This window comes from Serinus canaria, chromosome 3 (assembly GCF_022539315.1).
Source record: "Serinus canaria isolate serCan28SL12 chromosome 3, serCan2020, whole genome shotgun sequence".
NCBI lineage: Eukaryota > Metazoa > Chordata > Aves > Passeriformes > Fringillidae > Serinus > Serinus canaria.
The window spans coordinates 37,166,140-37,189,958 of NC_066316.1; the positions used below are offsets into that span (position 1 = coordinate 37,166,140).

Genomic DNA, 23,819 nt, shown 5'->3' on the forward strand with positions numbered 1-23,819 from the left:
GAGGGATGAATTACGGCTTCCTGCGGCGTTACTGGTAGTTCTATTCCTGGAGGACTTTGCAGAGCCAAGTGGACCACTCCGGGTACCAGGGCAAGCTCGGGGCAGGGGGGCTGTGTAACTGCAGAGTGCGAGAACAAAGGGAACTAACCCCGGGACACGCACACGGGGCTGGCGAGGGGCCGCGATGCCGAGAGGAAAGACCCAGGCGCGGCGCGCCGCAGCGCCGGCAAACGCCGCTGCCTGCATCCATCCATCCTCCCGCTCCCACCCGCGGCCCGGCGGCGGGACGGGACACGCCGCTCCGCTCGGCTCCCGCCCCTGCCTGCCAGCCGGGCGGGCGGGCTGCCTCTCCTCCCCCGTCCTCCCTCCTCCCTCCGCCGCTCCCTCCTCCTCCTCATCCTCCTCCTCCTCCCTGCCTGCCGCCCGCCCCCCCCACCCTCACCTCAGCCGCCCCCCTCTGTCTGGCTCCCCCCGCGCTGTCTGGCGGCCCCCCCGTCCCCGCCGCGCTTCTCGCGAGAGCCGGGGATGCCGCCGCCGCCGCCGCCACCGCCGCGGAGGGGGAGACACTCGGGGGGAGCCGGTGACGTCGGGAGTTTTCCTGAAAGTCAATAACGAGCCCGGCGGAGGCGGCGGGAGGAGCCGAGAGCGGGGCCCGGGCGGCTCCGGGGTGAGTGCGCCGGGGGGGAGCCGCCGCCGCCGCCGCCCTCCTGACCCCGCGCATCGATGTTGCGGCCGCGCTGCCCGCCCGGGCGCCTCCCTGCGTAGCGGGGAGCGCAGCTCCATGTAGCCGCCGCCGCCAGCGCCCTGGGGCCGGAGCCGCCTCCTCCCGCCCCCGCGGAGACACCGGCCGCCAGGGACCGCCGAGCCCGGCGGGGGGACAGGGGAGGAGGCAGCGGCGCCCTCCCTCCCCTTCTCCCCCCGAAGCCGCCGCCGCCCTCGGGCTCCGCAGCAGCGCCCGCGGCGCCGCCGCCTCTGCAGGTACGGGGCGGGAGGGGCCGGGCGGCGGCGGGCGGGGGCGCTCGGGCGGCGGCGGGGGCGCTCGGGGAGGGGATGCGGGGCGGCGGCGCGGCGGGGCCGGGGCGGCGGGGAGCGCGGGGCGGGGGCGCCCGTGGCCTAGCGCCGGCGGCGGGGCGGGAGCGAGGCGGAGGGGCGGGGGTCGCCCCTCCGGGGTGCGGGGCCGGGGTGGGGAAGGGCGGGGCGGGGGCGTTTCGGCGGGGAGAGTTATGTAACGGGGGAGGGGGTGCGGCAGGGGCAGGGCAGGGCGTGCGCCCCCGGGGGCGCTGGATGCGCGGGGCCGGCGGTTCCCACGCGGCGGCGGCCCCTCCCCGCCTCCCCTCCCCGCGTCCGTGCGGCGGGCGCCGGTGCCGGGACCAGCGCGGGATTTTATCCGCTGGGAACTTCTGTGCGTGTGCGCGAGCGTGCTCGGGTGTGCGCGCGTGTGTGCCCGCGCAGCCCCCGCGCTAAGAATAGCTCCGCGCCCCGCGGGCCGCCGGCGGCAGCGCCTCGCACAAGGGATGGGGATGATCATGATGATGATGATGCCGCCGCCGCCGGCTCTGGCTGCAAGTAAACAAACCGGCCCCCCCGCCCGCCCCCGCCCGACCCGGCCATCATGGAGGCCGCGGCCCACATGCAAAAGTTGATGCGCAGCCGGCTGCCCCGGGTGACCGGCGGCGGCCCCGGGCCGGGCCTGCGGGGTCTGCCCGGGCCGGGTCCCGGCAGGTGCTGCCGCGGGGCGGGGCAGGCCAGGCGTGCCCGGGCGGGAACCCCCCGTGCCCGGCACGGTGCGAGCGGCGGGGGGCTCTGCCTGGCAGGGGGTCAGCGCGGCGCCCCTCGGCAGCGAGCTCGCAGCGCTATATATTGTAGTTTAAATGCAAATGATCGTGATGTAACGAGCACTACCGGGTTTATAGGCTGCGGGGTTGCTTTGTATGGGCTTCTTAGTTTACTTCTGGATGGGAATCCAAGAGGAGTGAAATAGCCAGGACTGTCTCACGTTGTCCCATGATACGTTGATTAAATGTTAAAAAAAAGAAATCTTATTTTCCTGCGGGTGGAAAGGATAAACAATTTAATCTCTCTTGACCTTTATTCTAGTTTTGCTTTTTTCTTTGATATAGTTATTAGTTGAATGGCTCCTTGTATATATCTACATCATCTCATAAATTTCATGGAAATGTGTCCCAGTTTCTGTTTAAGGGTTTTATTACAAAAATTATGATGTGTCTGATACCTGCACTGCCAACTTTTTTCAGTACTGAAGAAACATAGAGCAAAGGTTTGTTTAGATCTTGCTAAAACTTTGCTAAACATGGTTCCCTGCATTATGTACAAGGCAAGAAGCATGCAGATAAGTAGACCTTAACTTATGACAGGTAATATTTTAAGCATGATCTCCTGTTTCTGTTAGCTGATCTACAGGCAAGATCTGCTTGTTTACAGGAATATAGAAAGAGAGTACATGAGGTAGAGAAGGAAGCTTATTTTGGCTTTTTAAGTAAGTGTACTACTTAAGTTTGTGGGACTGGTTGGTTTTGGTGTTTTGATTTTTTTTTTTAAATTTTGGTAGGAGCCTATAAGTGAACCCCAATATCTTTAATTGGATTGGATTACTAATTATAGTCCATGTGGATATATTTTGGTTGGATGCAACCATAAGTCAAGTTCAAATAAGGGCCAAAGAAAAACTTCAGAGATAAGATGTCTCTGTTCCCTAGAAGGCTATGTGTATTGTTTGACTGACTAATTTTTTTTTTTTTTTTTCAGTCTGATGTGACTGCATGGTGTGTGTGTAAACAGAGATATTACCAAGACTGTTTTGTTTTTGACAGTTTATTCTGTGCTGCATCTCTCTAACTAGGTTTGAATGGATCCAGTAATCTCCTTAGTTTCATAAATAGGTTCACAGGTAGTATTTCAGCGTTCTACTCCCTCATTTGTTCTGCATTTTGGGGACAGATTATGTGTTTTTGAGCAAAACACTGCTATTCTAGGGGAAGTAGGTGAGAATTTGGACATGTACTAGTTTTAACTTTGCCCCAGTTGAAATAGATACAGTTATAAGGATTGGGTAGCATTGTTATGCACTAGAAATTGTTGACTGTTTGATATTGGAACAAATGCTTTGTGAAAGGGAAAACACACTCTGATGTGTTTTTTTTAAGTTTGACTCAAAACCACTTACTAGGGCTTTGCAGTTGTTCGTAATCCAAGCTTCTGTTTGCAAGACACTGACCAGAAACCGTATCTTGACTTCCTACTGCATTTTGCAACAGCATATATCTGAAGTTTCTATTATAACAATAACAAAAAGATCCTTCAGACTACTTGGAATTTGCCTAACGCCTAGTGATTGTGTGCTCTTTCACTTTCTGGGTGCATGTTTTCCCAGTTTAAAGAGACCTACTGAATAACAATTTCTATGCCCAAGAAGTATTATTTGCTAAATAACTTTAAAATACTCAATTGTTTTAGAAATTATGAACCATTACTAAAGTGGACTGTGTTAAAATGCATTTGAAGTTTCTGTGCTGTTCTGAGTATGAAGATGATACAGTTTCTTGTAACTGTGTGCTTACAGTTTCATTTTGTGCTGTTAATGCAACAGGTGATGTGGACTTGGCAACATGGTAGCCTAGCTTTCCTTCAGTTGTGAAACAGAGACCCAGTATTCTTTGGCAGCTTCCATGGCTTGGGCATGCTACTTACTTTAGTCCACGCTGGAGAGTGAAGGAGCGTGGACATACACTGACTGAAGACTTCATGTGCCATACTTTCATTTTGACATGGATAGTGCATAAATGAATTGATTTCCTGAAAGTAACACAATTGTGTGAAATTGTGTGAAAGTAACACACCATGCTATAACTGTGTGTTTTGGGGAGGGTTTGGTCGTGTATATAACAAAAGTCTTCCTTTCGCTTATTCCCAACTAATAAAATAAACATTCTGTTCAAAATGTGCAATACTCCCCTTGCGAACTACAGTAGCAATTAAAAAAGAGGGAATCATTAAATGTGTGCATCTATGAACTTTGTATAAGTTAAAAGGTTGCTTTTATTTTCAGTATGAACTTTAGAACCTGCTTCTTTTTAAAGTACTGTCTTTTATAAGAAGAGATTGCCAACTTAAGTGCCCTTTCAAATTATTTTAGAGTATTAGATCAATTTGTGCTATCTAGGATTGCCATTCTGTTAGGATAGGCCCAGTAAGAATACCATGGAAGAGGCAGGGGCTTCTTTCTAGCACAACATGTAGCTCAGGAAGTTTTGCATTGCTTATGAGGAAAGGTGTGGTTTCAGTGAGAAGCTTGCTTGCCGACCAATGTGTTTTCTTTTTGCTGTGCGAAAGAGACTTCCCCAGGATCACAGGGTCTTCTCGGTAAATAAATGTGTTGCACAAGTTACTCTTCTTGGCAACAAGTTGTTGTGGTATAGAAAAGATTACTTTCTAAAGATAAGTTACACAATAGCTGGAAAAGCTGATTCAAGCTGTTTAAAAATTAATGTTAAAGACTGAGAAACAACAACAAAAAACCCCAAAACAAACACCAAAAGCCCCACAAAATCCCAACCCAACTCAAAACCTACCAGCAACTACTAAAACATTGAATGTGAAAGTTAACTTCTTGGGTTTTTTTCTTAGCATAAATATTAATCTTTAAAGTTTTGGCTTATACATTTATCTTGGGTAATTGTATGAACAACATGCTCCTTGTAAGAGTTTATAAGTGAAACTTATTTAGGCAAATCACTACTATGTACTAATAGAAAAACTGCAAAAAAAATCCAAGGGCATAGTAGGTGATTATTTGGTATTTTATCCTTGTTTCATGACTCTAGATCAATAAGTATGGGCATTTATGATGCATGACAAGAATTTAAAACAGGTTGTTTTTTCCTTTATTATTTAAAGGTGTTGTTCAGGTGTAGTTGCAAGAAATAGCAAAGTTAATACTTCCAAAAAATCCCCCAAGATTTAATAACATTAAATGTTACAGAAAAGGAGAGTAAGCATATTTGGCTTTTTTATGTGAAGGTGCTTACTTTTGCTCAATTTAAATGTTTCTTTGATTTTTGATACTGTTTGTGTCTACACTTATTATGCTTAGGATAAATAATATATGTTGAAGCCATCTTGACCAATCTTCTTCTTCCACATATTTCTATGTGAGTGTCTAAGTGTGAGTCATACTAATCAAAAATAGCATTAACAACACATTGTTGCCCTGTGATTTTTTTTTCCTCTGTAATATCCTGACTAAATAACAGTAGTGATTTTTAAATTCTCTTTAAGAATGCAACTGGGACCTCAATATTTTGTGTGCATGTCTGAATGACTTGACAGCATGGCTTGCCAAACTTCCCTGCATTGTCCGCTTGACAAAGTTGTTAGAATGTCTCCTATAGCAGGAGCAGACCCTGCTTCAGCTTTAAATCAATGAAGATCTTCCCACTGCCTTTTTGTAGGTGTGGAATGTCAGTGCCCAACAGTCAACAGCTTCTTGTACAGCTGGTTTAACACCACAGAATTAATGCAGTGGTTGTTGGTTGAGTCTCAGCAATCCTGCAAAAAGTTTCTACCAACACACATTTATTTTTCCCCAAGTATTCATTGTGTTTCTTGAGATATGTAATAGTTGCAGCTTGCCTCATGAGCTTTTATTGAAATTATTATGTCCTTCTCTAAATGTGTTGATACACTTTGAGACAGAGAATTAAGGTTGTACTTGTTTCATGTAACATTTTCATTTAACATTTGCCAAAGACCTTCAGCTAGTGAGCTCTGCAGCTGTGTGTAAGTTAGGGTTGTAGAGAACTCCTTCTGTCCTTAGGAAATCCAGGTCTCAGGTTGATGAGAATAATGCATTTTGAGTGTGAACAGGAAGATCTGAAGGTTTTAGGTTAGAAGTTGATTATGTTCTAGTCATGTTGCAGTGTCAGGATTTGACAGTAGGTTCAGCAGTGTTTGGTGCTCTGTAGAAAGGAATCACAAAGTTCATTCCTATTACAAGACAATTCAGAATTTGATTTGTTCAATGGAGACATAATAAATAAAACCTACTATGTAAAAGTTTAAAAGAAAACTATTTGTATGCATGTCATTGAACTTTTCTTATCTTTTATATTAATAGTTTGAGAACCCTTTTTTTTTTTTCTCAGTACTTTCTTGTTACTTATGAGTAGTTTGTGTATTTCTGGTTTTTATTCAGTGCTTGGTCTTTTATGCACAATACAGAGTTGTGCTGCAGAAAAGTTACCATCGCAGAAATAATTAAATACATGAGTTTAATGAAACTTTTATTTGTCTCTCTTGAAAGGTATCTTATAAAATCTCTGCTTGAATGACTAGGAATTTCCAGATTCTTTGAACTTTTGAAAATTAGGTTAGGTTTTTCCCCCTAGACATAGAAAAGTAATTTTAGCTTGTTTTAAAAATATGGAGGTTATGTTTATTTTTTCTTTTGTTGTTTGAGTATTTTCTAAACTATATTTTTAAAGAGCAAAGGAACTTTGTCTCCAAAAGGCAAGGATTATTACTCCTACATTAATCCATGGCAAATTAAATTTATTACATGTGTTTTGAAGGGTTGAGTGAAGTAACATTGTCATAGTTGTGATACTCAGCCTAGCTAATCCTTGATTTGACTTTCTCTGAGTTTCAAAACTCTCCCAAGATCATTGCCTCAGTAACTTTTTTTTAAATGCATAATTTTTGCCCTCCCTTCATCTTTTCTACTTGAAATGTATTCTTTGGTTACATTTCAGACGTACACTCTAATAAGTTTTATCTCTGCTTCTGTCTGCTTTTCAGTTATTGTTTTATGTGCCTTGAGGGGGACAAAAAGGATTAAAAGCATTTTTGTCAATAAACACAAGGCAAAACAATGGGCTGTTAATGTTTCACATGGGATTCTAAAGAAACAATTTAGTTACATTTAGAAACTTCCTTTATACCTTGGTAAACAAAGGCAAGGGGGGCTTTGTTCACCTTGCTTTAATTATACCTTTGTCCCTTAAAATAAATTGCTTTGTCATTGTAATAGGAAATAAAATACAGAAAGATGGTTTCTTTCCTGATAAACTTAATCAGTTGCAGAATCTAAATAAAACATCTAACTTGTATGCTAATATTTCAGTGTGCCTGCATTCTCCTAACTAGGCTTATCTGAGCATATATTAGTTATGTGAAGCTTTTTGACATACTGAAAGTGAAAATAGAACACTGCAAATATTAAGCATGCACGTAATAGTGCATTGGAATGAGATATTTATGTTTTCCTAAGTATGTTAGTTTTCCTTACCACAAAGTGTAGGCAGTGCCAGTTTCCTATTGTGTCCCTCATTATTCCAAATCAAAACTTACAAAGTTAAGTTGTTACAAGTACATTTCTAATACCAATTTTCTTTAAGTTCATTGAGGCTTTTAGGATTAAATGTGGTTTAAAAAGTACTTACAATGCCTGTCATGGAGATATCTTTGGATTTTTTAATATTAGTTTTAAAATCTGTAAATATGTCTACTTACAAAGTATTTAAGGTATCTTTCAGAATTTTAATCATATGTATGTGAAGTTTACTATTTTATAAATTTAGGATCTATTTTGTTTAAATAATAATTTTTTTGTAATTTCTTTGTCTTGTCAAATCAGTTCCTATTTTGTGTTGGTTTGATATTGTGGGGTTTTTTTTTGTATTTCTTTTTTCAATTTTTAATTGACATAATAAGTTGGACAAATGCATGTATAAATACTTCATACTTTTTGGATAAAGCACTCACCTGAATGTGATTCTTCCATTAATAATACAGCTAATTTGATTTAGCAAGTTTTGTAGCAATCTCTGTTCTGTCACATAGTCTTTTGTGTAATTTTTGATCATGTGCAATATATCCTCTAATTGTTTGGCCAGCTTTGCTAGAGAAGGAGGATATGCATGTGTTTTTCATATAAATAAAGCCTGGATTTCAGATTCCATTCCTAAAGATAACTCTGGTTTTAGTTTAGAGCCTTGACATTTTGAATTCCTTGCTCTGGGAGTGCAACCTGCTTTGGAAACAGTTACAGCCTGCTGGGCTGTTTGGGAGGAGTCAAACTCAAATTTGAGAAGAGCTCCTAATTGCTTGATCTGCTACAAAGATAAAAAAGCCCCCAAAGCAAGGAAACAAACATGTGTGGTGGAAGCCCCTGAGAACTGCTTTTTTGGTGATGTGTGTATTGTGTGCCTGCACAAAATCATTCAGTTACTTTTCTGAAAAATAAGGAGATAGAGATGATGAGATTTGGCTCTGCTTACATGGGGGACCAAAGAATCTCAGTGAGTCAGACAAGAGGAATCAGAAAGGTTCACTTACTGTTCTCCCCAGACATTTTACTAAACTTGTGAAAAGGGAAATGGTAGTACTCATTTATTAAGAGAACAAGGTTGGATGATTCACTGAGTTGATAATGATAGAAGAAGCTATGGGGATCATTTCTGGAAGCACTGAACTTGATTCTCTGGTATTCTCTCTGGTAACTTGAGTTGGTAATTGTGAGAGTTTCTGTTTTTTCTCAGCTCCAAAATTGTTGAAAGTAGAAGCCTTTGTTTATGAAAGCTCTTACAACAGAGATCTGAATCATACAATTTATGCTGAATTTATGGGTGCTGTCTTCTTTACTCAGCTGTCTCTTGTCATGGGGAGAATGGGAAGATGCCCAGATTTCAAAGGAGTCTTGTCTGTTCTTATGAGTCTCAATGATAATTCACTTGCACGTAGTGGTTGTTAAGTGTAGAACTGAAACACAGCTTTTAGTTCTTCTGCTTGGAAGGGATTTCTTTTCTTCTCACTATTCACCAGGTCTCTGTAGGTAGCTGACTGCTGTGATGGGCATGAGAGCCTTCTTTGATTTAAAAACCGGAGCTGGGGAAAAGCTGGCTTTCTACTGAATGGTCCATTGCTCATTTTAATTGTTGATTTCATAGTTCCCATATGGTAGCATCATGAAGTAAGATGGTTCTTCTCTATATTGTTGATATTCTTAAAGTTCAGGATGAAAGCTGAGAAGGTGTTGGCTAGTTTTTACCATGCCTCAGGGAAACTATGAACCTTGGCACAGGGATCTAGAACTCTGTTGGTTGTAGTAGTTTCTAGTTAATCTTTGGTCAGAAAGTTGCCTTTGAAACCTTTACAACTAGGAGCTTAAAAGTACAATACTAGATAATTGTTTTATCTCACACTACTAAAGTGGCTTAGTAACTTCCTGAAGAAAAAAGGAAAAGTTGTGCATTTTTAATGAGGTAAAACCCCCCAGCAGATGTTTGCATGGAGTCATAGAATCATTTGGGCTGGAAAAGATCTTTCCAATTGCTAACCTAATAGTGCCAAGTCTACCACTAAACTGAGTCCCTAAATTCTTCACTTCACTGCTTTTAATGGAGTAAATTTTTATACCTGCATTCTAAAGTATGCTGACAGTGGGTTCTTGTATGTATTGTGCATACACATGACTGTCTGGTACTGTCTGCAGAATACACACAATATATTGCTGGAAAAATATCTTCCAAGTTTGATAAGATACAAAAAAGTGGCGGGGGGGGGGTGTGGAATCTGATGTGTTCTCTAGTTGCTGGAAAATATATAAGAACAAGTCAAGTTCTTCCCTGTAGGAAACAGCTGGGATGCAAAACATTGTCAAATTCAATTCTAACATATTTTTCTCCTATTTCTGTGGCAGTAAAGTAAACTGTAAAAATTACTGCACACTGGCTGCTGAAACTTCAAGTGCATTGGGAGAGCAGAGTTGATTGCTAACAAGTATTTAAATTCTATGCCAGATGTGCAGAATAAACATTTCTGTAGCTTTTCTTGATGTAGTTGAACTTTAGTTGAAATGCCATTTTCATGTGAGAATTTTTGTTCTATGTGTTTCAGACAATTCCTTTATATCAATACACAATTCTTTATTACATCTTTAGGAGAGGCTTTTGTGTGACTGTTTTTCACTATGAGTCCAGTTTTGGTCATGATAAGAAGTAATTCTTAAAATTGTGCCTTTCTGGAGCATTGCTGAATGACTTCTAGAGTAAAGGAGTACAGCTTTTAGAAAGGCTCAAAGGCATTTAATGAGGGATAATACTACAGATGCTTACAAATGACTTCTTGAAAGTGTAGTGTGCACATATAACCTTTATTTTCATTAGCTTTTTAATGCTTTGATTTATCTCCTTCAGCTTCCTATTTAATTCAGCTTGACTTTTAATTACCCAGTAATGGAGCAATCAATACAACCATAGAACTGTTGGTAATTTTAAAGTTGTTTCTGGTAATACTGTGAAGCTAAACTGGGATAGTGCAGTTAATTTTATCACCATATTTATGTGATTTTTGTATTTTGGGGATTTTGTTCAGAATTTAGTAAAGCAGTACATGTGATGGGTGGGATGCAAGCCTACAGACGTACACTTGAGTTTGTTTCAGTCCCTGTCTGACATGAAAGTCGATCACAGATCAGATTTTGATTGTGTAACACTAACTTATTTGTAATCAGTGGGTAAATAGGGAGCTTCAAGCATGAATTCATTCATAAATCATGGACTGATTGATCAGTTTGTGGGCAGTCAAGATTATTGCTATTTAGTACAGAAGTTAATTTCTTGTAGCTGTGTCTTTACCAATAAATCATTGCACTGTACAGAAGTGCACAGCAAAATGGAAAGTACATTCAGTTTGCCAAAAGAGTAAAATGTATTGCAGAATATGCCAGCCCAAGGTAAAGTGAGTGTTACATTGCTTCTTGTGTCTTTATAGCTGGAAAAAAAAATCAACTGTGATTACTTTCAAAGAATGCAATGAAAGTCTTGTAGAAAACTGAACTTAAGTTGGGTATTTGGAAATTGATGTACTTACACTTTCTTCCCAGCACAGCTGCTCTTAGGTCACAGTTGTTTGACACCCACCTCTGGGCTTTGTAAAGATTTATGTGGTTGTAATAAGAGCTGATGCTGTGCTGCAGTGATCCAGAACCAGCAGCCTGCTTTCAGGCACGTGTCTTAATCTGTCAGATCTCTTTTCATGCACAGCTGATAGACTTGCTTATCTTGTTTAAAGCATGCAAACAAAAGTTCTGAAAATGTCTGACCCAGAAATTAGCTCTCACATTAGTAAGGTGCAGGATGTGGAAATGCCTGCTTTGGTTATTTCTGCTGTGCTGGCTTGCATATAATATGATGCCTAAGCAGCTAAAGTTAGATCAATTAACATCACTAAAACATTCTCATGTCCTTCCAAAATGTACATAGCATTTTCTTTTAGCTCTTATGAAAGCTTAAACAGGGTGTGTTTCTGTAGACCCAGGTGTGGGGTGTCCTGCTGCACACGACAGGGTGTGATGCCAATGCCAAAGGTTGTGTGTCACCTGAACAGGTCTCACTGCCATATCTGCCATTGCCTTGGAGATGTCTCAGAGGCACAATAGTCAATGTCACTTCAACTTTACCATTTTAATGAGTTTAACATTGTGATTTTTATTTTTATGCAGCCAAAATACTGAGTGTTTTTGAAAAAAATAGTTTAGTGGAAGCAAGACTTAAATGAGCATACTGGAGTGTTTCTGTAAAATCAGGTTGTGCTGTATTTTGTTGCATACCACCTGAAAAATTGCCAAGTTTTATTTTGCATGTTACAACATCCATTCAGAAGTAGCCTTCCAGCTAGTTCCTGTGTCATGCAAATACACATATTTGAAATTATAAATAAGAAATAACCTGTATGTCTTTAATGGCTCCAGTTTTGGTTTGTACTTGACTGTGTTAAAAAAACTGATTTCCTGGTGCTTTCTTCAGTCATTTGTTGCACAGATTGCTTCTAGCAGTCAGATTTGTTTCTTTCCCATTTATATTTGTTGGTCAGTCTACTAAATGGATGTGTATGGGCTGCATTTGACAGCACTAAACTTGTCTGGGGGTTCCTGTTCTGTGCCACCACTGTGTTCATGTGTGCTCCTCTGTAGAGCTGTGCAAGGGTGTTCCTCCACCATCAGAGAAATCCCATTTCTTGGCTTCCCACACTTTTCTGGATGAGCATTATTTGAATGCTTCTATTTATTTTGAAGGCTGGAGGGGAAAGGCAGTTTGCTGGCAGAAGGAAACATCTCCTGGCCTCTGGCTTCTCTTCTTACTTAATCGTAGTGCTATTTATCTCCTCTTCACAGCTGTTAGGTACTTTGGTAGCGAGGTGGTGAAAAGAGAGGGCTGTGGCTTCTGAGAGTGGTATGTCCTGTTCCAGGACTAACTTCCCTTCTGTGCCCTGCAGGCTAAGGTTTGTAGGGAAAAGAGCACTCTTGTCACTGCCTGGCTTAAAGCTTTGAAAGAATGTGCACTCCTTCTTTTTCTAAACTGAACATTTGGGGGTGTTTTTGGTTAATTTGTTTAAGAAGTTGTTTTTCTGTTTGTGTACTTGGAGATGATGCTGTTTTTGAAAAACTCTGGTGTTTTTAGGGTTTGTATTGGCTATAATAAAATTACAGTGGAAATGGCAAGAATGTAACCTTTCATTTCATTTTCTTACACTCTTAATATGATTGTAGGTAGCCATAACAGAGGAAGCACTTGTCCATGGCATGGTTTCTGACAGCTGTGGGAACAGGGAAAGCTCCTGCGTGTTCAGAGTTGGGTTTTTGGAGCAGGACCGGCAGCCTTTCATTTAACAGCATCCTGTGCATTAGTACAAGAGAATTCTGCTGTGTGCCTTTTATAAAAGTGCCATATGACTTAAATTTTAACACATTCTGCTGCTTTTTAGTATTGTAGTGTTCATGGAAAATGTTCTGTAAGACTAGAAAGATGATTGTGTTATACAGTTAATTAAAAATAAAGGCAGATTTTTAATATGAGCTCAGTCAGTGAAATACATCAACAAAGACTTTTTTGTTGGCTGTCAAGTGAGAAAAACAGAAAAGACTCAAATTCTTTCTCTAATATTTCCTTCCAGTCTGACTCATCAGTAGGAATTGTGAAGAGCTGCAGAAGAGAAGCCAAACAGACAAGCTGATAACTCAAAGAAATACTCTTTTGAGTTTGGGGTTCAGAGTGGAGTCATCATGAGCGATGTTACCATTGTGAAGGAAGGCTGGGTACAGAAGAGGGGTAAGTTCTACCTTTGCATGGAAAGTGCTTTCTGATGTCTCCTACAACGTTTGCAATGCTATTACATGGTTACACAGGTGAATATTCTTGATTTATCTTCTGGTCTGGAGCAGGCTAGTCTGACCATTTGGTCAGATTCAGGCCTTGTTGGTATTGATAGGTAACCCTCAGCACTGCCCCTGTTTCTGGGGGTAGCTGGTAGTGCAGAGGAAGTTGGACTCAGTAATTCCCACTTCACCTTGGACCTTGTTGCTGCAGCTGCTGTTACCTGTGCATCAGACTAAGCTGCCTGTTGTGGCAGCTGGAAGAGGCACTGATAGAGGTGTGCACTCAAAGGTTGCTTGGAAGCTGCTGCAGATGTGATGATAATTTGTGTGATATTTCCTAGATGCCAAAATCATTCAGTGTGGCTCAGCTTGTATTACAGATGCAAGCAGTCCCAGTAAAATCAACATAATACTTGCATAAAGCTCAGCATACACCTAATTACTCAGCAGACCTGGAAGCCATATGATTAAAGAATAGGTTCCTAAACTTACCAGTATAAAGTATGGTTTTCTGTTATCTTTGAATTCCTGTGAATTCTTGAGATGTCTCTTTAAAACGTTTCACCATGTGATTTGCAAATTTGGGGAGGTTGCTGTATGTTCAGCTTTGAATGTGAAACCTCTAGAAATATCTGGTATTTATATCATGTGATGAACTTTGGATGAAATCTTCCATGCTTCATGCTGCTCTGCTTTATGTTGTGGTTGCACACATGATTATTTTCAAAAGAATATAACCTCTCTTACAGAGGAGGGGTGATCTGGATTTTAGGGTGATTTATGCCATGAGTTTCTGTGATGCTAGCCCAGAAAGATTAGACTGAAATAGTGGGAACAAAATTACCCTTTAATTTAGAAAGAAATGCTTTGCTTCAATAGCAGTGTGTGAAGACAAAGATCATTATTAGCTTTGTTATTGCAGATTGACATTTAATGTCAGGGAAGGCAAGATAATGAGGGAAAAAGTTTATTATTCCTCTATTATTCCTGCATAAATTGTATTTCAGGAATCATTATGGGTATTGTAAATGAAGATGAGCTCTAAACCATGTTAAGCTTAAGGCCTACTTCCTATTTTGGAGTATATACCTGTATTTATAGCAAAAAATGTTTTACAAGACAGGAATTATTTACATTTTGAAATTATTTTTCCTTTCCACCTTTTTGTTGGTTACTCAATTTGGAGATCTGATTTCCCCTTTTTGATTATTTAATATAAATTTCTTTCAAATGTATTTGAATGGTTTGGATGCTCCAAATAATTTTCTTTTACATGACATCAGTTCCTTCAGGTAATATTGCTCATTCTTAGTACAACTGCTGTCACCTCTGTGAGCACTGGATATGCATATATTAATTACTGGGATGCAGAAATGGACACTGAAATTCAATGTCTTACTTAATATTTGAAATTCTAAAATGTTAAATAAAGGTTTTTCTTCTTACCCTGTTTTACTATCAATTAATTGAAGAAAAGCCCACCAAGCTGACATTTTGAGGTTGGTTTTGTTAGTAATTGTTTTCTTTTCCAATTAAAGATATTTCATGCCATGCATTTTTCCTTATCATTAATAACTTTGAATTTATGGCTGGTTTTTTTTTTTCTTCTTGCTATACATAACTGTGTAGGTTTTAGTGGAAATTTTTTTAATTGCATCTAATATTGTCCTTAATTTTCTTTGTCTGACTTGTTCTGGTTGTTGGTGGGTTGAAGTGTTTCTTTTGTTTGTTTCTGAAAACAAAAGGAAAAGCATCGTTATGTTTCCCAATGCTAAGAATTCGTAAGCATTTTATTCAATGGTCATACATTTAATGTAATTACAACTTTCACTCTGACCTTGCTCTGGAGTGAGAAAATCAAAGTTGCTAAGTGCATTTGTTAAATTTTGCCAAGAAAAAGTATCCAACTTTATATTCTTAGAATATGCTTGGTAAACACTTATTTTGGCAGCTAAATATTCTTTATCTGTGTAAAGAAGTGTCGTGGGATGGGGTAAAGCTGTCTTGCTTCCACAAGTGATCATTGTGTTACAGTTTGGAAGTGAATTCTTTGATCATCAACACTTGCTACGCATTGGCTGAGTTCACAGGCTGGTTTTGGTAGGTGCAGGCCATGTTCTGCCTGGAGAAGGGTGAGTGTGGGATCTCTTCTCCAGGCAGACACTGAATGAATTCCAGCCCCGGCTGCCGGGGCCTGTGGACAGCCCCGAGCCAAGTGTATGGGGCAGCACAAATTTCTGAGACTCCAGACTGAATTTATGTAGAAATAGAAGTTGTAAACCCTTTCTGCTGGGAACTTAGGGCCATGGGCTGCTTCAGTTGACTGATCTGTTTCTGTTATGCTGAATTACTTGGTCATGTGAGTCATGTGACTATAGCCCTGGATTGTCCCCTTCAGCAGTCAGTATGGTTTGTGATACAAGGAAAGGGAAAAGAAAATCCAGCTTCTTTTTATGATTCACAGCCCAGTCAGGAGTATGAGGATGACTTGAAGGTATTGGGATGAAAAATGGTTTTGAGGAGCTGTCTAATGAGATGGGCCATTACAAAGGCGAGTTAGGCAAACTCAGTGTAGAAATGAGAGAGGAGGACTAAAAATAGAGCTGGGGATCTCTCTCTGAATTGAGACTGTGCCAGAGAGAGGCCCGGGAAGACAGGGTATGTTAGGGCACTGTGAATGGCTGTGAAATGCAGTGAAAAGATGTTTGCTTTATTATTATTCTCAGTGCTGTATCCATGTCAGTAAGAGAGGGCTGAGGGCTATATGTTTGTAAGGTTTTAAGCCTGCTGTTGAGCACTGAAGCCGTGTAGCCTCACATCTGATTCTTCAAAGACCTATTTTTCTGTGTCTGCTTAAATGAGGCACCCATTAAAGTATTGATGTTTTACTCCAAGTCAAGAAATGGCAGAATTAAGTTCTTTTGAGACTGATCCTACTTGGGCTTTGAGTAGTCTTTAGGAGAAGCAGTTTCAGTGTGTTGAGATCAGATGATACTGTGGAAGAGTAAGCTGTTGTATATGAAAGGTAAAACGAGCAGAGATGACAGGCTGGAGGTGAGAACTTTGGACAATAGCAGACACAAGACCCAGGGAGAAGCAGTGCCTGAGAAGCTTGGGGAACCTTGTGTCCCAGGGGAAAGGAGACCCTGAAGCACACAGACTGGGTGTGCCTGAACAAGTAAAGCAGCCCAGCAAGAGCAGATTTGGAGAATGAAGTAATTGCTGATGGGGACTCGATGCCTATCTACACTTAGGGCATTTGTAAAGTGAAGTGGGTGTTAATTTGGCCTGGCTTCTGTCTGCTTCTGTGCCCCTTTGGCAGTGTAGTGCTCCTGGAGTACATGGTCTGGCTTTTAGTTTCATCTGAAAGGAGTCTGGTTTGTGCACTGTGGGACTCTTCAAGCAGCAGATGAAAGTGCATTAACCAGGGTGGTGGGAGGATTTGCTGCAAAAGCACTTTCCTTATCTGAGCTAAAGTACTGATTCAGATCCCTGGGAGACATCAGGACCTTAACAAGTGGAGAGCCAGCAGAGTGGTCGCCTTAGAGAAGAGTCTCTGCTCAGGCAAGAGAGGAGTGGGAATGTGTTTAAGAATGGCTTTATGGTTGTAACTTACTGTCTTAGATCCAGGGACAAGAACCAAGCAGCTCATAGCTTGGTATAAGATATTTTTGCAGTACACTGGCTCAGTGAGGATAATTTTTATTTCTTTCCGTGTTCTCCAGTTATACCTGCAGCCAGAGAGGGAGAGAGATGTCTTCCTTTATGAATTTACAGATGACACTGACATTTTTCCTTGTAAAGCATGCAGATGAAAGGGAAGCAGTTTTGACTAAAAACCTTAAATAGAGTGACCTGAACCTTGTTGCTGATACACAGAAATTAAATATTTGACATTATTGCAGTTAGTGTAAGCACTCTGCAGTAATTGCTGAAGTGACTTTGACATTTTGGATTTGCAGAGGACAATGTTTTACCGAGTATCTTTATATTGATGTAAAAGTTAGTATCCTTAATTTTACTTAACATGTTTTTACTGTATTTACTAAATTAAATTTAATGATTTGCAGAGGGGGATATGTTTTTAATTTATCAGTTTAGAAACAGATATTTTACTTAGAAAATATTATAACAGTTTTATAAACGATATTTACATTACGAACATGCCTAGTGTGATTAGAGTTTTATCATTAAAAAAGTGAGTTTTATGCATATAATCTGTGTGGTATTTTTTCTTTAAAGCCAAAGTTTTCTGAGTTGTGGACTTGACCTTGTCTGTGGTCTATAATAGTCACAACAATTAGATTTAAGAATCTTTCATAACTATGCTTAATTGCAACCTAATTTCTTTATATATAACCTGTGCACAGAACTTCAATTAATTTAAACATATGAAAAGAGTTAAGAGTTTCTGTTACATGTTATTGAAAGATCATTAGGGACAAAGGAAGAATTGACACAGATGCTAACTTTTTCAAGGACCCAGTTTTAAATTTAATGTGTCGGCTAACTTTGTGTTTAACTGAAAGAGTAAGGTTTCGGTTTTGGTGAGGATATACCTAGTGTGTAAGGCACAACACCATGGCTAAGTCATTGTTTAAAGACAAAGCAGTGTGTTGTCAGTTTAAGTCAGTGCTTGTGTTGCCACACTTTGATGCCTGACCTCTGTTTGGGCTTTGGCATGCTGGTGTGGTGCGTTGGTGATGCAGCTTTCCAGGACAATCTCCACATGGCTCTCATGGTACATGCAAAAGCACTCCAGTTCTGTAGAGAGGAAACCAGAGTCCAAAATTGTTGTGTCTTAACTGTAATAACTTAAGAAGTTTGATGTAATGAGATGGTGGTAAAAAAACAGATGTCACGAAGCTTCCCTGTAATGAGATTGTCCTGTCAATAGTGTATCATTGAAATACTGTAATAAGATTTTATACTCAGTGCTATTCTTTCTTTTTCTTTTTTTAAAAAATACCTTTCATAACTTCTTAGTATCTAAAATTGAAGTAGTGTTAGTATTTTTAAACTCATACAGTTCATAGAATGTGTTTGATTTACTGTGATGAGATTGATTCAGCTCTGCTCTGTTTTTATTTTTGAGATTCAGGACATACTGCAGGTATCATGGGATTTTGAGAAATAACTGTGTGGAAAATATTTACTATTGTTATATCTTCTATCAAGAAGAATAAATAGAGTAGTGGAATAAATCTATTGTTCCAATTTGTAATAGAATTGTTGTTTAGAGTACAAATTATTTATAGTCTTAGGGTAACATGTCTTTTCTCTCCTCCCCCTGGCTCAAATCCAGAAAAAAAACGGTATTATTTCATGTAGTGGACATTGGATTTTACAGTTGAACCAAGACCAAACAGATGTTAATTTTGGAAATACACTCTGGAGATTGAGTTCATGTGGTATGTTTGTGGCTTTTTTTTCCCCTCTCTTGGTTTTTTGTGGTTTTTTTTTTTTTTTTTGTATGTTTTTTTAATGGGGGCATAAATGCCTTGATTGGAAAATTAATCTCAGAAGTTATGGTATTAATTGAGTGTTATTCACAACCTGTCAGAAATCTTGTTTGCAGATTGTCTGAATTATTTGAGCAATTTAGCACACCTCTAACAAAGACAAATTTAAATAGTCTATGTTGAACATCTGCTACACTAAGTAGAAGAAATCTAAATTATTTTTTTCTAATTGTCTTAGCAAATAGTAGTTTAAGGTAAAGTCTTGATTGATAACTTGAAACTAAATGAGCCTTTCATATTGTAGTTGTTCTACTCTAATTCTATCTAATTAATGCAAAATGTGAAGTTCCAACAAAATATATTCATTTAAAAGAGGCAGCTCCATGTGGACCAAAGGGAGGAAAAATGGCAGTGTGACATTTCTTATATCCTTATATGCTAGCTAGATTTTTTTTTTGTTTGTTTTATTCCCAGATAGTGAAGAGATTGCTGTATCTTGTACTCAGTGTAGGAGTGGATTTAGGTAAATCTGTAAAGTTGCTTGCAGTCAGCACTCTTTTGTGTTTTTTGTTTGTTTGTATGTTTTAGTTGTTGGGTTTTTTGTTGGTTTTGGTTTTTGATTGTTTGGGTGTTGTTTCTTTTTCCCCCCACATACACTATGAGCAGAGATCTATGTATTTAGGTGCTGTTTTCCTGCAGCTACCCTGCAGGGAGAGGAGGCTCTGAGCCCTTTCTCTGTCCCACTCACTTTGTAGTTGACTACCTGAATCTTCCTTTTGGAATCTTCCTTTTTATCCATACTTTTCCTTGAACTTTTTATCCATACTTTTCCTTGAAGAGGATCAGAACCATATGAAAATCTTAAACTTGATGTGACTAGGATGAGGTGCTCTCTTTGCTAAATAACTTTATTCCAGATACTTTTTAGGTAGTGCATAGCTGAGTGTAATTTTTGCAGCTCTCCACCTTGTATTATTATCAATTTCTGTTCTTAAAGGCAGTTTGCAATAGAAATTGAAGCATGAAATGCAAAGTATTTTAAACAGTCTCAAGATTATCTTTGTTGCAATATCCTTGTTGAATGCCAGTTTAGATAAATGTGCATGGTTGATTAATTTTGAAAATGTTGAAAATTGTTTTTATTTCATTGTAACTATAATAGAGACTGTTGCCAGTTTTTAAATGGCTGTACAGTTTTGATTCTCATCAATAAAAGTGAAGCTCTCATACATGGAGTTGTATTGTAGATGATGTGGCTAAAATTCTGTTTGTTTTCCCTGTAGCTGCTTGTTAAGCATGTTTCTGGTGCTTATCACTTTGGGGATAAAGCTTTTGCATGTCCTGAGTTTTGTGGTAGAAAAGTGCTTTTGCTATTCCTGACAGCAACAGTTGCTTGTTGCACAGGAAGATACCTGGGCAATGGGTATTTTGGAGAATTCTGGACCCAGTGGCCAGAATGTTCTTGTATGTCTGTTCCATTTCCTGTGTGATGGATACTGCCTGGTTGCTCACATTCTGAGGGTTTTCTCCATTCATGCTGGTTTCTCTTATTCACACTAGTTACCCATGAAGCAAGGTTAAACATTTTCTGTTGAAGGGATTAGGGAAGCAAGATGCTAACAATTCTTTGCCCTTTTCCTGCTCACAATCCTTTTGGCCTGGCAGTACTGCTCGACCAGCAAATGTCCAAGGGATGCTGTTGGGGAAGAATTTGAGAAACCATTTGGCAAATCCATGTTTTCTGTTTAATAAAACCTCTGCTTTTTACTTGAAGCTTAAATGGTCATGCTGTATAATACCTTTGGCATGCTGTAATACATCGGTTACACTTGGAATTCCTTTGTGTTTGTGTTACTTTTACATTGTTTTTGTAAGGATAATATGCTTGCAATACAAGAACTTCTGACACCTTGTAAAAAACCTCCTCTCTCAATATACCTACATGCCAGTCCAACAAATCTCCCAAGTTTTTGTGATTTATTTTATTTCAGAAGCAGTCTGTGTACCTGTTCTTCTCACCTCAGCTAGGTCAATCAGCTTATGCCTCTGTGAGAACCCCTTCTTTAATGCTGCCCCTGCTGTAATCGTCAAAATCATTATTGAGGTCAGCAGCTGTGACTTGGAACTGGGTTCTGAAAAAGGTTAAGGACTGGACTAAGAACTGAGTTTTAGGGCATGAGACAAATGAGACTGCAGATTGAGATATTGAAAATAAGCTTTTTTTCAATAAAGAAACTTTAGGGAGAAGACCAGGGAAGAAGATTTTATAACCACTCAGTGCTGTCTTGGTTGTCTTTCATTTTCTAAGAGGAACTGTTGACCCTTCATGAGCATCTCTACAAACTGTAGACAAAATGAGAGGCTTTTTTCCATTAAAACATGGAAAGATGCTGGAAGTGAGTGAGATCTGTTCAATCTTCAAGTTCTTGAGAGCAGTTTAATCTAAATTGCAGGCAAAGCATTGTTGCTTATTTCCAACAGCACAGACCTTAACTTGCTCTGGAAGGGATTCCGCTTCCCAGAGTAGGACTCCATCAGCATAATAGAGGCAGATCTCTTGAGACATGCTTAGATTTTGGTTCAAGCTACATGTGAATGTTGCCAGAGCTTTGCTTTGGATGCACTGTCATGTCTGTTCCTATGGACTTGAGAGCCCCTCGGCAGTGGGAATGGATGAGTGGTGCTCACAGTGTAAGCCACAGCCTGCAGTAGCTGTTAATTGGGAGTTTGCTTCAGATGTATACTCCTTATCTGTAATGTTGGTGTACCTCCAGCCTCTTTTTTCCCAGTGCTCTTTAATACCATCCCTGACTAGTACTACTTACTCTTACTTTATCTCTCTGCTAGTCTGCATTGTCACTGGTTCCTTCCCTTGCAACTCAGGGCTTTGTTAGCTTACTTTATATAGACCTAAGTAAATGTCTTTGTAATCAGATCATTGCAACTGATGTCTTATTTACTGTAAATTCTTAGTTTATAGTTTGCTTTCTAACCAAGTGCTTCCTTAAAAGCTGATAGGAAGATAGGAAATGAATGTGTAGATGCCAGAACACTGATAAGAAGACACATTTTCTTTTTCTAGATCTTCTAGTTCTTAAGAAGATCACTTACAAATGGATGGCTGTCTTGACTTTGGGAGTAGTCTTCCCAAAAATATTGAATTACAATATGGTAGCATATTAACTGGGCAAAATTAGAAAGTTTCCAGTTTCATTAGTTGTTATCATTTTTGCATAGAAATTCCAGATTGTGTAATCCTCAGTTATTTACATTTGAACAGTTGAAATGCAAAAAAAAAATTACTGGGCACAACTTCCTGATAGCCTTTTATCAACATTGCCACCATAAGAAAATTGCTGTAACCAGTGCAGTCTTCACAAATAGCTGCTAATTAGGCTGAGGTACTGAGAACCACACCACCAGCAAGAGATTTGAGGGCTGCTGGATACAAATGCTCTGTGATTTTGGTTGTGATAAATTTTTTGGACAACCTAGTTCATAGTGAAGGAAGACATGTAAGACGGTAAATTATATAAAAAACCTGGGCCAATAGTATCTTAAATTTGGCACTCAGTGTTGTGGAAACCTGGTTTTGTCCAAGTCACAGTTTCCCTTAGATAAAACTGAAATAGTATTGTTACTTCACCTCAGAGACTTCCTGTATGTGAGTTTGTTTATCTTTGTGAAACTCCTGAATGCCTTACATTATAATATTCATGTTTTTAAAATATAATTTTATATTGTTGAAATATAATTTTTGTATAGGAAGCAAAATCAATCTAATAGTTGAAATTTAGTCTGAATGAGAAGAAGTGAATTTTTTTGTCTTTGTTTATCCTGACGCATTGCAGAAGAAGAGGTAAAATCTGTTAGGTCATACAAAGAGACAACTTGTTAAAGAAAATGAAAAAATCTTAGGGTTAGTTCCTTTGTTAGGCATCTTCCAGACAGACTGGAGGAAACCCTTGAAAAATGGTCCTTGGGAGAGTGTAATCTGTAGGAACAGGACAGCATCTCTGCCTACGCTTGCACACTTTTGATCTCATGAAACTGCAGATGGATTAGCGGTGTAACTTTTACACACATAAAATTTCCTTCAAAGTAGTGTACTTCTGTAGAGTGTCTTTTGCTTTACTTTGAGGCTGGTATTCACTCTGTTTTGAACTGTGTTGGCTTTTTTAATATCATGCCAGTTTATGCATGCTGACTAATACATTGGAAACTTTTCTGAACAACTTTATTCTTATCTTGAGAAACAGCAGCAGCTACTATATTTTAATCAGAAGCTTGAGAACTTGCCCCTGATGCTCTTCCATGTTTACTTGAAACGTAAGTGGAAGCTGTTGCTGAAATGGGGGAAGTGTCATGTCCTCCCCTAGCTTGGTTGTGTTGGCACTTGTGCTCATGATGGTGACATGGTGAATCATGCCAGGAAATTTATCTGGCTGAACATGAATCTATTTTTATTGTCCTAGCTAACTTTCAGATGGATCGTTTCCCTGACCTGACTCACCATGTAGCTGCACAAACAGCAGAGCTGGCAAACATGGGAATGGGAGAGCAGCCACGAGGAGGGGCAGGACTGCTCCCTGCTAGGGGCAGCCTCCACCTTTGCAAGAGTGAATTGGCTACAGAACTGCACCTGAACCTTACATTGTCACTGCCACAGGACTATGGCACAGCTAGTTTGTATTTCAGGATGGTTTTCTTTGAAATTCATGGTTAGAAAGGGACTATTGATTTATTCTGTGCTAGTCCTAAATGTGATGGAATTAAAAAATGCCACCAGGAGGGTTAGCTAATTCCTATTCCTGTGTGTTTATAGTTTTTAAACAAACAGAAACTTTTCACAGAAGAGTGGCTTGGCTAATGTCTGGAACATTATGTGGTTCCTTAATCTAAATAATAGAGTAGCTTTTAATCCTCTTGTGTTTATAGCTTGAAAGGTGTTTAAAAGGAGTATTTCAACCAAAAAACTCTCACAGTTTATGACAGGCAGGTACTCTTCCGAGGTTAGTGAGTTGTTGGCTTCGAGGTATTACTGCAGATTAAAATGCTACTTGATGGTTTTCTGAATGCAGAATATTCGTAGTGTGGTGGTGGACAATCAGTGAAACTTCAGGTAATGTTAATTTGTGAGCCTTGAGTTTTCTTGTAGATTTTCTGCTACATTAGGTTGAATTCTC

General features: G+C 40.0%; 1 protein-coding gene across 2 annotated transcripts in view; it reads left to right on the forward strand.

The window, feature by feature from the left end:
* The first annotated feature begins 527 nt into the window (after positions 1 to 527).
* Positions 528 to 23,819, forward strand: part of AKT3 (AKT serine/threonine kinase 3) — a 151,709-nt gene continuing 128,417 nt past the window's right edge. The window contains exons 1-2 of one of the 2 annotated variants that reach the window (XM_050972224.1): positions 528 to 667; positions 12,970 to 13,124. In XM_050972224.1, coding sequence (XP_050828181.1) covers positions 13,079 to 13,124 — 46 coding nt within the window. In that variant the 5' untranslated portion in view covers positions 528 to 667; positions 12,970 to 13,078. Of the gene's footprint in view, positions 668 to 855; positions 979 to 12,969; positions 13,125 to 23,819 lie in introns of those variants that run through there. The other variant, XM_030236574.2, reaches the window with a different exon arrangement.